This window comes from Netta rufina (genome assembly GCF_964035555.1).
Source record: "Netta rufina genome assembly, chromosome: Z".
NCBI classification, from domain to species: Eukaryota; Metazoa; Chordata; class Aves; order Anseriformes; family Anatidae; genus Netta; species Netta rufina.
The window spans coordinates 42271584-42287166 of NC_140126.1; the positions used below are offsets into that span (position 1 = coordinate 42271584).

Consider the following 15583-nt stretch of genomic DNA (forward strand, 5'->3'; position numbering starts at 1 on the left):
AAGAACTGGCGGTCACTTAAAGAATAAGTATTCATCAGAAAACTTGAGGAAACATCACAGTGAGATACCTGTTCAAAAATACAATACAAAAAGGGGTCTACTTAAACACCTTTATCCTTATCTAATTTTCGCCAAATTACATAATACTATTAAGCATATGTTCATGGTATGAAAAAAAAAAAAAAAGCAAACATTTATTTCTGTACATGCACATGAACAAAAACATATTTAAAGGCTATTCTGAATACAAACATTAAGAGACAAACTGATCACCTATCACACTCACACACATTTTCAAATCCCTAAATTAAAAAGGAAAATTTTTTTTTTTTAACACATCACTGAAAATGTGTCATCTTAACTACCACTGTGGGCTGTTGGCTTTTCATACTGAAATTAACCTCCAAAAATAAAAGTGGGGAAAGGTGCCTACCATCTGCCAAAATATAAATCTACATGAATGTCCAGGCAGTGCTGCAAGAAATGTGGACATATGCTTTCCCTGCCTCTGGTGGGAAAAGAGGATATCAGTTATGAGAAAACTGGGAAAGGGTGCATCCTGTCTGCATCCTAAGATGAAGAACTGATCAACAAAGTTTTCCTAATGTGATGAATAGGAAGTGACTGAGGAAAACTGTAACAGCTGTTCATGGACACGCATCAGATGCTACAGACACACCTGACACATATTAAAAAAAAAAAAAAAGAAACGCAAAAAAAACTTCTTTCCGTCAGGATTATTTCGTTTCGTTTAGTCTCATAGGACACAAGGATATTTCTTTTTAAGGGAATCTGAAGTGTGTTTTCTGTGAGCTAACATAGCCTACTGCATAAGTCAAAGTCAGGAGCTGAGATGGTAAGACAAGTTAAATTACACAGATTGATTAAAACTAAGAATTTCTATTATTTCAGTATGTATAAATCTAAAAAATATATATGATCTAAATAATTTTATACTGCTGTGAAATTCAACTAATGCTATTGGCAGACAGTCCTGTCAGTCTCTCAAGAAATACATGTGACTGTGATTATTTTGCAGTAATCACAGAATCACAGAACTGTAGGGGTTGGATTGGACTTCGAAAGATCATCGGGTCCAACCCCCCTGCCAAAGCAGGTTCCTCAGAGCAGGCTAAATGTAGTTTACAAAAATTGTTTAAAAACCCAAATCACAAGATTATGAAAAGGTTTATAAGTAAAATTTCAGCACTTAGGACATAAATGAGCCAAATTCAAGCATAGCTTATTCAAGTAATCTTTTGTACAGTTAAAAATGTAAAACTGAATTGTCACGATGTATCTTTTTAAATGAAATAACTAAGTGATTTAATCCTTTTTACTGGAAGAAGATCAAATAAGGAGAAACTAAAGAAAATGAAACAACTACAAATAAAGTAATACTAATTTTCAAAAATAAATTTAAATGTAGTTTAATTGGAAGGACACACATTGATAGGCATGCATAGACAAATTAAACTGTTTGTTAACAGTCTGACTGACAACAAACTGACATCTAAAACTTCTAGCGATGTAGTCACATATAAAGAAAAGGAGGTTGTGTGCTTGAAATTGAGGCTGTGAGAATCTTACTGGTTGAATTTTCATTCTCCAAAAGATCTACTAATTGTCTGAAAAATGAATCTTAATGTCTGTATTCCTTACATCAAACAAAGGCCAGTTCTGAATTATAATTTTTCAGAAGCCTTCAGGGAAAAGTCAGTAGTATTCTCATAAAACATAACATGTTCTTAATTTATTTAAAAGTCCTCATGGAGGCTGTAACCACAATGAAAACAAAGCTGCTCCCAAAAAAATGAACTAGCATGGCATTCTCTCCTTATGGAACAAATGTCCCACTTATGCAAAGCACAACAACAAGTTTTAGATTTACAGCCTAAATCCTGTTATTATTTTAATTTCTATGCCTAATTCTTTGCCTGGTATTCTGACCCAAGGAGTCACCTTCATTTTGTTGTGCATCTATATGTCAAAATTGTGAGCTACAGAGGCTTCTTGCTTAATAAACTCTACTTCAATATAATGAGCATGTATACAGACCCAACAGAGAGTTAACACAGTTTATCACCTCACCTGTCATATTACAGTATACAAGAAACGGTCCCAAGGGGCCACTTCCATCTGAATCGATATTGTAAAAGCCTGAAGTGTTCCCTCTGTGCTTATAGGCTTCACATGATTGTTCGTAGATAGCTGTAAAAGAACATCATAAATGCAATAGCATCGTGCTATATTTTATTCTGTGAATAAAAATAAAAATGTTTGGGGCCTTTGTACGGGGGAAAGAAGTTGTGTACATTCAAAGCTAAAGAATACAGAAGAAATCACATGAAGTTTTACTTCCATTTGAATTTGTGAAGCACATTTAATTATATATAGAGGGATGATCACAAGGAACATTTTTGAGTATTTTCTTCTGTATTTCAGGATGGAAATTTCAGGAAGGAAACACTGAAATATAGATTTAAAATGAAAAAAAAAAAAAAGGGAGGGGGGTTTAGAAACAGTCATCTAATGTGAAAGCTAAGAGTATCATTTAGACCCTAGGAATCAGATTTTGAGAAGCCAAGCTTTAACAGTCTCAATTAAATCTGACATTTATTTACATGTCTTTACATACAGCAAAAAATAATCAGTGTTACTAGATATTCTAATTGTTTCCTAGTATTTTTTGACTTTCATGGTTCATGTTTTCTTCTCTTTTTCTTTACATAGTAATGTCATGGTAAATAAATTATCAGAGTATAAAAGAACAAAATAAACAGACAAAATGGAAGCTTTTCAGTCCCATGTCATGTATGTTTTATATCAGTCAATTCCTGAAGAAAAGTTTGTGACAACTTCTTTATGATCAAATAAAGTAAGTAGTTCTACTTACTTCAAATCTGTCATTACACATGTAATCAATGACAATTCCACAACTAGACCACATTAGCCAACTCATCCATAGCAAAGTCATACTATTATAGTGATTCTTTTCTGGACTGTCTGCTATAACAACAACAAGATTTGAAAATACTCTATCAAAAAGAAAGAGTCACTACATTCAGGAAAAAAATAATTATAAGGTTTAGATAATGTTGATCTAAACTGAAAAAAATAATAATAAAAAAAATAAAAGCAAGCTCATCTTCAGTTTACTCTTCTCATAGGTATAGATTATGCACTGTGGTATTCAAAAGTATGTGTACTATTTGAAAAGTCAACACAGTTGTTGAGTTTATCCAAGCAAGATTTAATAGGAGATCTTTTTGTTTATTTGTTTTGTTATGCCAGTTTTGCTGAATTCACCCTACTGGAATATCACCTAACTTGCTCACTGATTCAACAAACTATGTGTTCATGCATGTGATGATGTTTACACAAGACTGTAGTCCTACTGACATAATATATATGTATATATATTCTTGTCCTAAACAGAATTATGAATGATTTGCTGATTCATACGGTGGAACTATGGAAAGAAGATATTACCAACCATCTCATGTAACCTATTAAAACATGAAACAGACACAAATAAACAATGAGTTTATTCTGTTAACAGATTTCGAATACTCAAGGCCTTTGTTTGAACTAGCTTCTGAATGGCATGGCATTTTCTTTACATGGCAGAAAAAAATCTAATATAAATGATTAATACAGATGTCACACTTCCAGGAGGAAAGAAAAAGAGGGGAAGGATGAATCTATGACAAACAAAAACAGCTAGAAAAATCGTATACTTACGATAGTGACAAGTAGCTCCCTTGTAACCAGTATTGGTACAGTTACAGTAGAAGCTGTTCCAGGTCTGTGAACATTCTCCACCATGTTCACAGTAATTAGGCAAGCATCTAAAATGAGAAACAAACAGCATTCTCACTCTGTTTTCCTTTCTCTTACTTGGCACTTACACTTATCAGTAGAAGCAAAATCATGAAACATGATTTTGCATATGTTATATTTGCATATAACATATAACAACATGAATGAAGATATTCTTCAGTCTTTTTGAAGAAGATATCTTTAACGCTACTAGAAAAATATTTTCTCTTCAGCTTTCCCCCTATTCTTATTACCTATCAGAAAGTTACTAATTATGCAATAAACTTGTGAGACTATGCCGAGAAAAATCTATTTTTTTGGAAATAACAATTAATTGCTACAAATTTCATTACTGTTGTATATTTATCATTTATTTATTAAAAGAGAAAAAATTCCCAGGGCCACTGTCTTTTTTATATACACATACATAGCTATTACTTTATAGACCCATAAAATACTTTGTATTGAAAGGGACCTTGAAGATCAACTAATTTCCCCTCCCATTCCCCCCACCATGACAAGGGACACCTTCATAATAGGTTGCTCAAAACTCTATCCAACTTCACCTTAAACAGTTCTAGGGATAGGGCACCCACAACTTCTCTGGACTACCTGTTCCCGTGCCTCACCACCACCACAGTAACAATTTTTTTCCTAATATCTAATCTAAATGTATGTTCTTTTAGTTTAAAATCATTACTCCTTGTCTTATCACTAAATACCTTGCTATTCTGGTGTGTATTTGTTTGTTTGTTTATACAACATACTGCTGCCAAGACACTAAAAGCAGTAACTCCCAATAGGAAATCATGTTCCTGTGCAAGGCTTGATGTAATTATAATAGATTCATCTGGTACTCTCAATTCAGAGATTAAATATACTAAATTTGTAAAGCATTTAGAATGACATTTTGGCCTATTAATTTAAAGTTATTTTATCATTTGTTTATGCACAATTAGTAGTTATTAAACCAATATAGACAAAGGACCTGAGAGAAACGATATTAAACAGAAATATATTAAGAGAATTATTTGCATGCCCAAGAGGAATATGAACAATGAAGCAATATAAAGATATTAGACAATGAAAAGGCTAAATGAAGAAGGCATGTGAGAGTCATCATATTAGAAACATACGAGAAGAAATTAGAAAGGTTTTGGATCTAAGGAAAAAAAAATAAGGAAACGGTTGGGAGTTTTTGCTTGTTTAAAAATAACAGGATAATACATGAAAATGAATAAATGAATAATTATTAATCTGTCAATAAAGACTAAATATAAAGAACACTTCCTTTATGCTGAATGTTTATATATGAAAGATATAGAATGCAGTCAATATAATTATTTTCAGTTTATTTCAGATCACTATAATTATTTTCACTAATTTCAGATCACTATTTGAACGGTAATTTTTATTTGTATTCATGCACTATGTTACATTAAAACATTAAAAAAATTGTTCAACACTTTTTCTAATATCAAAGCAATCAGTAACTCCAGTATTTGGGTGGCATTTCAACATTTTGAAAGTGTAAATAACTTGAAAATGTGACGCTTATGATGAGTCAAGGATAAGTAAGTTGTATGCTTGCCCTCAGCTCTAGGAAAAGTTTCTACCATTTGGATCGTAGTGGCAAAAACACTGAGTACTTGAAAAACTAAAGACGTGTAGAAATCATTATAGTGTGAGACCATTGTCTCAAAATTATAGGATGTAAAAAATTATAAAGGCTATTGAAAACTGTTAATATGTGTAAGAAATTTTAAAGGTGACAGAAGAGAAGGAGAATACATGTTATCAGCTGCGTTTATGGTGAGATGTAGAAATAGTTTCGTAAAAAGAAACATGAATTTTGTTCCAGATAATGGAACAAAACAGCACATTTTGCAGAAGCAAACACGCAGCAAAGGCAATGGGATGTGTGAAGAAAATGGAAAGAAATACTTTTTCCCAGACAGGCTAATACAAGACCAAGAATGCTTCTAAAGAAATGGTTTATTTTCAAACAAAATATAATGTACATAATTCAATTTATCTTCATCAATTTAATTAACTTCTATTTTGTTAAGGTAGGAAGGCATATGACAATCATTGTGAAATCTGAAATTCAGAAAGAAAAGGATTAATATTGTGTCAGAAAGCTAATGAAAACATTGTGGAAAAGACTGTTTGGGAAGTTTAAGTGGTATACAAAAGCCCAAACAACAGCAACAACAAAATATTTTTATGTTTTTGACAGACACACACGCACAAAACAAAAACAAACAAAAAAAACGTATCTTATAAGAAAGACTTACACTATATATAAATATATATAATATATAATATAATATATATAATATATATATATAAAATCTTACACTATATATATAAATATGTATATATATAGCCTTTCTTATAAGATAAGAATGTTTTATATATATATATATATATATATATATATATAACATTCTTGGTACAGTACAGTTGGTACAGCAACAAAAAGTTAAACAGGTAGGCTAAAATTCTAAAAAAAACTTGCACTACTATCACTACTATAGTGGTTTTACTCAGCTGGGCAGCCAAACTCCATCACAACCATTTTCTCATTCCCCTTCCTCAAAGGGAAAGGGGGAGAAAATATGAAGGAAAGCGCTCAAGGGTTGAGATAAGAATATAAGATCACTCAACAGTTACTATTACAGAAAGAAAAAAAAAATAAAAAAAATAAGCAAAACATGGAGCATCAGGGGATTAATAAAAATTATCACTTATTACTTACAGGCTAGAGCACTGAGAAACCCAAAACAAACAAAAAATACCTCCCCGCCCCATCCAACCTCTTCTACCTCCTTCCACCAAGTGTCACAGCAGAATGGAGGTTGTGGTCAGTCCTTAACACTTCATCTCTGAACACAGTTCATCTCTCAACACTTCACGGTCATTCTCTGTCCCTGCTCCAGCATGGGGTCGCTCCCACTGGATGCCGTCCTTCCTGAACTGATCCTGAGGGGACTTCCAACATGCAGGAGTTCTTCAAAAACTGCTCCAAATACGGATCCATACCATGGGGTCCATCTGTCAGGAGTGCTCTAGCACAGGTGGGTGGCAGCCCCCCCCAGACCCCACTGATCCTCTGTGGCTTCCTCTCCGTGGGCTGCAGCTCAGGCCTGGCGCGTACTCCTGTGGGGGCTCTCCATTAGCCGCAGCCTCCTTCAGGCCACATCCACCTGCTCCACCAGGGGCTCCTCCATGGGCTGCAGTGTGGAGATCTGCTCTGCCGTGGGACCCATGGATTGCAGGGGGACAGCAGGCCCCACCCTGGGCTTCTTCACAGGCTGCAGGGGAACTTCTGCTCAAGCACGTGGAGCCCCTCCTGCACCTTCTGCTCTAACTTTGGTGTCTGCTGGTCTGTTTATCTCTCCTCACTCTCTCAGCTGCTATTGCTTAGCATTTTTTTTCCCTTTCTTAAATCTGCACTCACAGAGGCACAACCCACGTTGCTTATTGGACAGTGGTGGGTTCCTTTGGAGGCAGCTGAAACTGGCCCTTATCAAGCATGGGGTAGCTTCTGGACCCATCTTACACAGGCCACCCCTGCAGCCCCTCACTACAAAAACCTTGCCTTGTAAACACAATACATTTGCTCAGTGCAAATGCCATGCCATCTGGAACACTGTAAATAATTCTGTATTTCTGTGTGCTAGGATCCACTAACTTTATATATATAAGTCACAATTTTTTATTTTATTATAATATATATTTATTTTTTTTTATAAAACCAACATATAGTAAATGCTTTACTATGCACCAGAATATGTAAAACATACCACTTTCTCTGAATTTATTTCATAACATGTCTTTTTAATTATGGAGCAAATGATTGTTCACAAATCACAGCTCTGAGTTTAACATTTTGAGTGCTCCCTAGTTATATACATACATACAGATTCAAATATCTATGTTAAAAAGAGAAAGTAGTCAGTACCAATTAACTTATCAGTCAATTTCTTGATATTTTCTATTCAAATTCTTGTTTAGATCTCCATTTAAGTGTTCAACTAAAGAATATCATTCTTTAAACCTGACTCTGCTCCTCATTCTTACTACTAACAACAACAACAAACAAACAAAAAACACAGTGTAATGAAAATTATTCCAGAGTGTTGAAATACAGCAATATGGTGCTTTAGAAGCTAGAAGGAAGTAGGAAGTGTTACAAAGGCTATTAGAAAGGGGAAGAAGGAGATGGTGAAATAAGTGAAAAATGAGAAAATGAATCAAAAGGCTGTAGGGTAAGGTTGAGAAGAAACATATGCTATATTCCAAATAGAAATCTCTAACAGAGATTCTGTTTCCTCCACACTGAACTCCAGCAAATTCCTACCACTTGTTCTATTTTGGAGAAGGTGTATAGACGTTCCTCCTTCCAAAGGGAGGCATTAAAACTGGTCATTCTTTAAAAAAAATAAAAAATACCCTATAGTACACACTAGTTACAATTAATTCTGACCTGAGCATAAAATAAAGATTGCTCACTGTTTGTGAGGATGTTTCCACTATGTTTCTGGATGGGTAGAATATAGAAAGAGCAATCATTTGTAAAGAGCATAGGATTTCAAATGATGAATGAGATTTCAAATGTCAGAGATTTGTGTCTACAGTGTTACAAAACAAGCAACAACAACAACAACAAAATAAAAATTAGCCAGAAACGTCAAATATTTTTAACCTCAGATATCGGAAATTTATTTGCAGTGCAACAACGCCTTCTATTTGCTTTTCTATGTATACTGAAAATCTTCTGTACCATTGAATGTTTGTGAAAGAAGCATGCAATTTTGTAAGCATTTTGTTCCTGGTCATGAGGTCAGTATTTGAAACAATAACAACAACAAATCAAGTATATAAATAAATATATATAATTTTCTTACCTGTCTATAATGCCACATAAATCTATCTGAAGATCGCTGAAATTGCCAAAAATATTTTTCTGAACTGAATTCATATCCACTGCTTTGTTGCCAATAGAAATGAGCCGCATACATCCTTGAAAGCCACCAAATGAGCTTTTACATTCAGAATTGTTTCCAATGTTTGGACAGCCTGAGAGAAACATAAATCCTGGAGCTGAAAAATATTTTAATGAAAAAAACATGTATACCAGAATTTGGTAATTTTTAGGCATAGCAAATTTTGTGGCCAGGTTTATCCAGAAACACTTCTGATTTGGCACGTCTGTGCAAGAGTAAAGAAATAAGGCTGTTCAATCTTACTGTATGTGCAAATCAGTGCTACAGGGTACAGCATAACCCAAACAGCAGTTCCAAAATAATTAATGGAACCAAGATGTGAACAGATTCACCAAATGATCTTAGTCACAAAATATTGGGTTATAATGCAGGCTGACTGTGATATGGACAAATTTCAAGTCATAACTGAAGTCAAAGGAAATGAGCTACAAAGTACAAGGGGTTTTCTTCATCAAACTATCCAGAAGATTTCTGAAAAATGAGGACAATTTTTATATGTTTGTAATCAATGAACCAACTAGGAAAGGTGCTTTATTGAAAACTTCTGCTCCTAGACAAGTTAAAAAATGAAGACGTGAATATCAAGGCTAGTCTTTGTTGCATCAAACATGAGACTGTGGAGTTTAAGATCCACAGACAAGACAGTGAGAAAGCAAGCAAACAAACACAGAAGTACAGCTATGGATTTCAGAAGAGCCCATGTTGGTTTGTTCAGGGACATTTTTTGAGGATCAAATGACAAGGACCTAGGGCCGTGGGAACTGCAGAATTGTCTGAGGCCTTTTTTCTTCAGTTTTGATTGGTAAAGACTTCTCTTGTCCCAACAAAGTATGAGGTAGGGCAGCAGTAGCCACAGAAGATTAAAAAAAAAAAAAAAAAAAAAAAAAAAAAAAAGAGTCTAAGAGCTATCTGAAAGCACTGGAAGAGCTGGCCAATATCATCACAACATCCAATGTTGTCACAGTTAAACTACTAACATTTTAATCCTTAAAATAATTTGGTAATTAGGTGAGCTTCTTGATGACTGGAAAATGTTGCGCTCACTTTCAAGAATGCCAAGAAGTAGGGCCCAGAGAGCCAGGGACTAGTCAGCCTTTCCTCACTACCTGGAAAGTTCATGGAGCAAATCCTCTTATATGCTATGTGACATACAAAAAAGGTAATTAGAGACAACTGACATGGATTAACCAAGGCCAAATCATGCCTGACAAAACTTCTTTTTTTTTTTTTTTTTTTTTTTTTTGACAACAGGCACAGTGGACAGGGGGGAGAGCAGTAAACACTATATACCTTGACTTTAGCAAAACCATCAACATTTTTCTGTAATTTCCACATCATTGGATTGATGAGATGTCGGTGGGTAAGTGGACAATCAATGATGAAAGTCTAGCTGATATTCAGTGGTCTTTCAGGCATCAGTCTGTTTAAAGTCTTCATTAACAGTAGGGAAGACAGGATAGAGTGCACTCTCAGAAAGCTTGTGACTGATACTAAGTTGGGGGAAGGGGTAAATATGCTGGACGGCAAGGCAGCAACTGGGCAGGCAGAAGAAAAGGGGTGACAGAAATACCATAAAGTTTAGCAAGAACAAGTACAAGGTGTTTCTTCTGGGATAAAAGATAAAATAATCCCATGCAGCAGTGTAGGCTACTGGTAAGAGGCGGATCCACAGAGGAAGTCTTGGTGTCCTAATGGACAACAGATGCACCATGAGACATGAATGTGCATTTATGGCACAGAAGGCTAATGGCATTACCAAAAGTAGTGCCAGCAAGTCTAGACAAGTGGTCTTTCCCTCTTCCTTGGCAACTGTGAGACCACATTTGGAGTGCCATGTCCAGTTCTGGACTTCCCAATAAACAAAATACATTGATATCCTTGAGTGAGGTCACAAAGATGGTCAAGGAACCTAATGGACAGGATGTATTTTAAGGTGCTGAGAGAGCTGGGTCTGACGAGGCTTAAGACGGAAAGGTAAAGATATCTGAGAAGGAGATGCAGGGAAGGAGACAGTCTCTTTCTGTAAGTCTACAGTGATTAGAGGAGAGGAAAAAAGATAAAAATCAGAAATGGCAAATTCAAATTACATATCAGCAAAAATAAACTTTTTTTTTTTTTTTTTAACCATGAAGGTGTTCAATACAGGAACAAGTTAGGGAGATTTCCATGCTCAGAGGTGCATAATCTGATCTACATCCTGATATAATCAGATTGGTTTTGAGCAGGAGACTGGACTAGGCAACCTCTGGAGTTACTATCTATGATTGGTATTCTGAACGTATGTAATACAGTAATTTGTATATTATTTTTCTGATAACGATCCTGAAATGCAATTTGCTTATTACCAATTAAATAAACATTATTAAGAAAAGCTGATTTGGTTTAAACCGTATCAATTGAGAAGTTTTTCCCTATGATAGCTGAACACTGTATGATAAAATATGCCTTTTTATCTTCGTCTTTCTTCCAAAGGTCAATATTTATTCTGGAGCAAGGGCCATATTTGATCTTAATCAAACAATACTACTGTTTGTTTTACAATATTCAAAGAGTTTCTTGTTTCATGATGTTTGGAAGCAGAGACTGTTAAGGTACTTTTGTTTCACAGAGCAAATGGGTATTTTCTGAAGTTATGCAGATAATGTGCAGAGATTTATTTTTCCAGGAAGCAAAATGACAATGGAAACTGGTACATCTATTCAAAGGAATATGCAAAAACATAAATAAAATTGATATATTTTTAAGAAGTGTATAGTATAAAATGACTAAGTGACATAAAATAAGTAAAATAAGTAAATAAATTCTCAGTGTCTTTTTCTCTGGTGAGGTACCAAACTGTTCAAACCTGTTATTACCTTTCTAAAGGAAAATGTATATTAACTACTTTGCATATTGCTGTAAGAATAACAAATCTGTGGATTTGCTAAAATCTAAACAGGAACAGAGCAACCTTACAATATAATGAACATTTTGATAAATCAATTACAGGTCTTAAACAAATTCTCTATAGCACTATATAATAAAATGTTAAAAACAAACAAACAAACAAAAATCTGTCATTTTTGGTAAAAAACAAAACCAAAACCAAAACTGACATTCATTTGAGAGTGAAAGACTTCCAGGGGAGTCCATACCAAAAAAATAAAATAAATAAAATAAAATAAAATAAAATAAAATAAAATAAAATAAAATAAAATAAAATAAAATAAAATAAAATAAAATAGGTGAATGCAGGAAAAGTTTACATCTCTAACTTCTGGGTTCAAAAAGATTTTGCCTCAGATTTTTCTTATAATCTGCATTTTTAAAATGTTGTCTTCCAGATTTGTTAGAGAAAAGTCAACGTATAATGATTATTACTGAAAGTGAGATTCCTTATTACTATGGGCCAAATATTAATAACAGAAAGAAATAGTTAAATAATTAAATTTAATCTATGTGCTTATTGCAAATTTAAATAATGTCTTTTTTCCCTTACAGTTGCAAAGTTATTATTCCATGATCTGAGAGCTGTCATGTATTTTTGACTAGGAGTTATGCTGACATAATTCTAAATTACCTTCATGTTTATCACATTTCCTCAGATAAATTTCTGCATTTTTTTGCATATTCTGTATTCTTTAAAACAAGTAAAATGACCATTGTGTCCCCAGAGCATCTCTTCTGGAAGACTCTTATTCATATTTAAACAGCCAGCATACAGAAAAATGCTAAATATGTGTATAAACTTGCAAATGCACTGTACACATTTTGATGGTGGAATATGGAAATGTTCACTGGTGTATTCAGAAATGTGGGAACCTGGACCCATATAGAAATAAAAATCTACAAAAAGTTTTCTTGCCATTCAACATCCATATTCTGTATCTTTCTCTGATTATCAATCAGTTCAGGATGTGTCTTTACTAGAGAAGGCTAGATACCAGATCTAAAAAATCCACAGATGGTCTGGTAGCAATTCCTAGATTTACTTTCTGCTTGTGAGCATTTTTTATTTTATTTTATTTTATTTTATTTTATTTTATTTTATTTTATTTTATTTTATTTTATTTTATTTTATTTTATTTTATTTTATTTTATTTTATTTTATTTTATTTTATTTTATTATTATTATTATTTTTCCCCCAAGGGAACTAATCTGTGAACAATGACTTGGTCCAGATGCATTTAGTTTTTTATACACATTCTGATTTGTATGCATTCATTTTTTTTATTATTATTTTTAATAAATTGTTTAGTCGTAAACTAGTAAGAGACGAAGCTTTAAGGGAGAGTTAAATAATGTATTTAAATAATCTGTCTAATGTTGCTATTATGCACTCCATTCCTAACTTATCTAGGTTTATCACAACCTGTACAATTATATCAATAAACATATTAATGACAAAGTCATTTGATGAATTTATGCTTAAAAATAATATCATAGAATCATAGAGTCATAGAATCATTAAGGTTGGAAAAGACCTCCAAGATCATCTGGTCCAACCATCACCCTACTACTGATATCACCCACTAAACCATGTCCCTAAGTGCCACATCCAACCTTTGCTTAAACACTTGCAGGGATGGTGACGCCACCAAATTCCTGGGCAACCCGTTCCAGTGCCTCATTACTCTTTCTGAGAAGAAATGTCTCCTAATTTCCAAACTGAACCTCCCCATGTGCAACTTAAGGCCATTCCCTCTAGTTCTATCACTGGTTATCTGTGAGAAGAGGCTGACCCCCAGCTCCCCACAACTTCCTTTTAGGTAGATGTAGAGAGCAGTGAGGTCTCCCGTGAGCCTTCTCTTCTCCAGACTAAACAACCCCAGTTCGCTTATCCACTCCTCTTAGTTATCCACTCCTCTTAGTTCCAGGCTCTTCACCAGCTTTGTAGCCCTTCTCTGGACATCCGGGACCTCAAGTTCTTTTTGTGTTCAGGGGCCCAAAACTGAACACAGTACTTGAGGCGCAGCCTCACCAGAGCAGAGTACAAGGGGACAACCACCTTCCTGGTCTTGCTAGATACACTAATCCTGAAATAAGCCAGGATGCTTTTGGCCTTCTTGGCCACCTGGGTGCACTGCCAGCTCATGCTCAGGCCTCTAGTGAAAATAGGACACCTCAAAACCTTTTAGAGAGAAGTTATATTCTCCAAATATAGTATTGTTGTGCTACAGTGGTCATTTTTTTTTTTTTTAATTATTATTATTATTATTACTTATATTTTATGATTGTGTATTGTGCAATGAATAAGTATGGACCTAAAGAGAAAGAGGATATTTGTACAAGTAAACATGCACTTCAGGTGAAGTCCTGAAGTCAGCCCAGTGGAAGATTCTCAGAAAATATATATTAAAAAAAAAAAAAAAAAAAGAAAGAGACTTAGCAACACAAGCAACATAATGGCTGCATAACAGGAGACTTGTGTACCTATTTGATTGATTGTTGATTGTCAGTCATGCTAAATTTAATTATCAGGACACAATACTAGAAAACTATGTTCTAGAAATTGACAAAGGATTTAGGGTGGTAATTTATTCTACTTAGCATGATAAAAATTTTGAAGAAATGTGAACCCCAAAATATCATAGCAATTCCTGAAAAAATAGTACTCTAAGAGATATCTGAGTTAGACAACAAAGGCTTGAAGCAAGCCAACACATTCTTGCTATTTGATTATCTATGTCTGCAAAAATTTACATTTAACTGTGTGATATTGCCAGCATAAATAAGCAACATATTTCACCTCCAAAGTAGAATGTGTCTGCTGAATAAATTTGCAGAGATATGGAGGCATGAACAGATGAGGTCATATCGTTGTCCACTATTAAGCTGATACGATTTCTTTTGGCAGAGAAGAATACAGAATGCCACTGACCATTATTTAATCCAGCACCTAGGAGGGAAACAAAAAGCAAAATGAAGGACAGACATCCATTATTTGTTATATTATCTGGATGTTATAAATTAGAAAGGAGAAGAGACCAGTACAGTAGCAATCATAGCTGAAATAACAACCCGAGGAGATAATGAAAGGAGAAAAAAAAAAAAAAAAAGGATTAAAGAACACAAATGTCTTTTGTGAAGACAGAGACTTTGTCCATTCCCTTGCTTCACTTCTGATTAAAAAAAAAAAAAAAAAAAAGTATTTTAGTGAATAAGCTTTACCATTGTAATGCTCCTAATTATCAGTAACTTACATTTAATGTACGGACTATGAAAAATATCCTCTGAATCTGAGGAGGTTATTACTAAGGCATTATTGTGATGGTTGATACAGTATTTAACATATAATACACATTTTTATTGCACTGTCACAAGGTATTTCTTCATCTTTTAAAATCAAAGGTAGATTGCATGTAAATCTATTTATATGTAAATAATTGTAAATTACATTACAATGCAGAAAAATAACTGTACCATGTAGATGTAAAAAGCTTCATCAAGCATAATGTCAATGTCATTTTTTTTTTTGTTATTATTATTTTTCAGTTACTCTTAGAAATATATTGGAAAATATGGAAAATATATTGGAAATAAATGGGTAAATTTTGGAGCTACTTTCTAGGCTCTAACACCAATTTACATTATTTCTGTCTCTATGTGACAGAACATGTTCTGGAACATGCCTGCATATATAGATTTAAATACATTTTATTTTAGTCAGTACATAAACACTTACTATCTTTACGTAAGCGGTGTAAGTCAATTATGTTCCTGAGTGGTTTTAGAACTATGATACTTCTTTCAGAAGACTACAAAGAAC

General features: G+C 33.9%; 1 protein-coding gene across 1 annotated transcript in view; it reads right to left on the reverse strand.

The window, feature by feature from the left end:
• The window catches only part of CNTNAP4 (contactin associated protein family member 4), a gene marked incomplete at both ends in the record, with an annotated part of 227329 nt that overhangs the window by 56861 nt on the left and 154885 nt on the right, over nucleotides 1-15583 (reverse strand). Inside the window, 4 exons of the mRNA XM_084304819.1 lie at nucleotides 2092-2211; nucleotides 3745-3851; nucleotides 8736-8907; nucleotides 14564-14713. Of these exons, the coding sequence (XP_084160945.1) occupies nucleotides 2092-2211; nucleotides 3745-3851; nucleotides 8736-8907; nucleotides 14564-14713 (549 nt within the window). The remainder of the gene's footprint in view (nucleotides 1-2091; nucleotides 2212-3744; nucleotides 3852-8735; nucleotides 8908-14563; nucleotides 14714-15583) is intronic.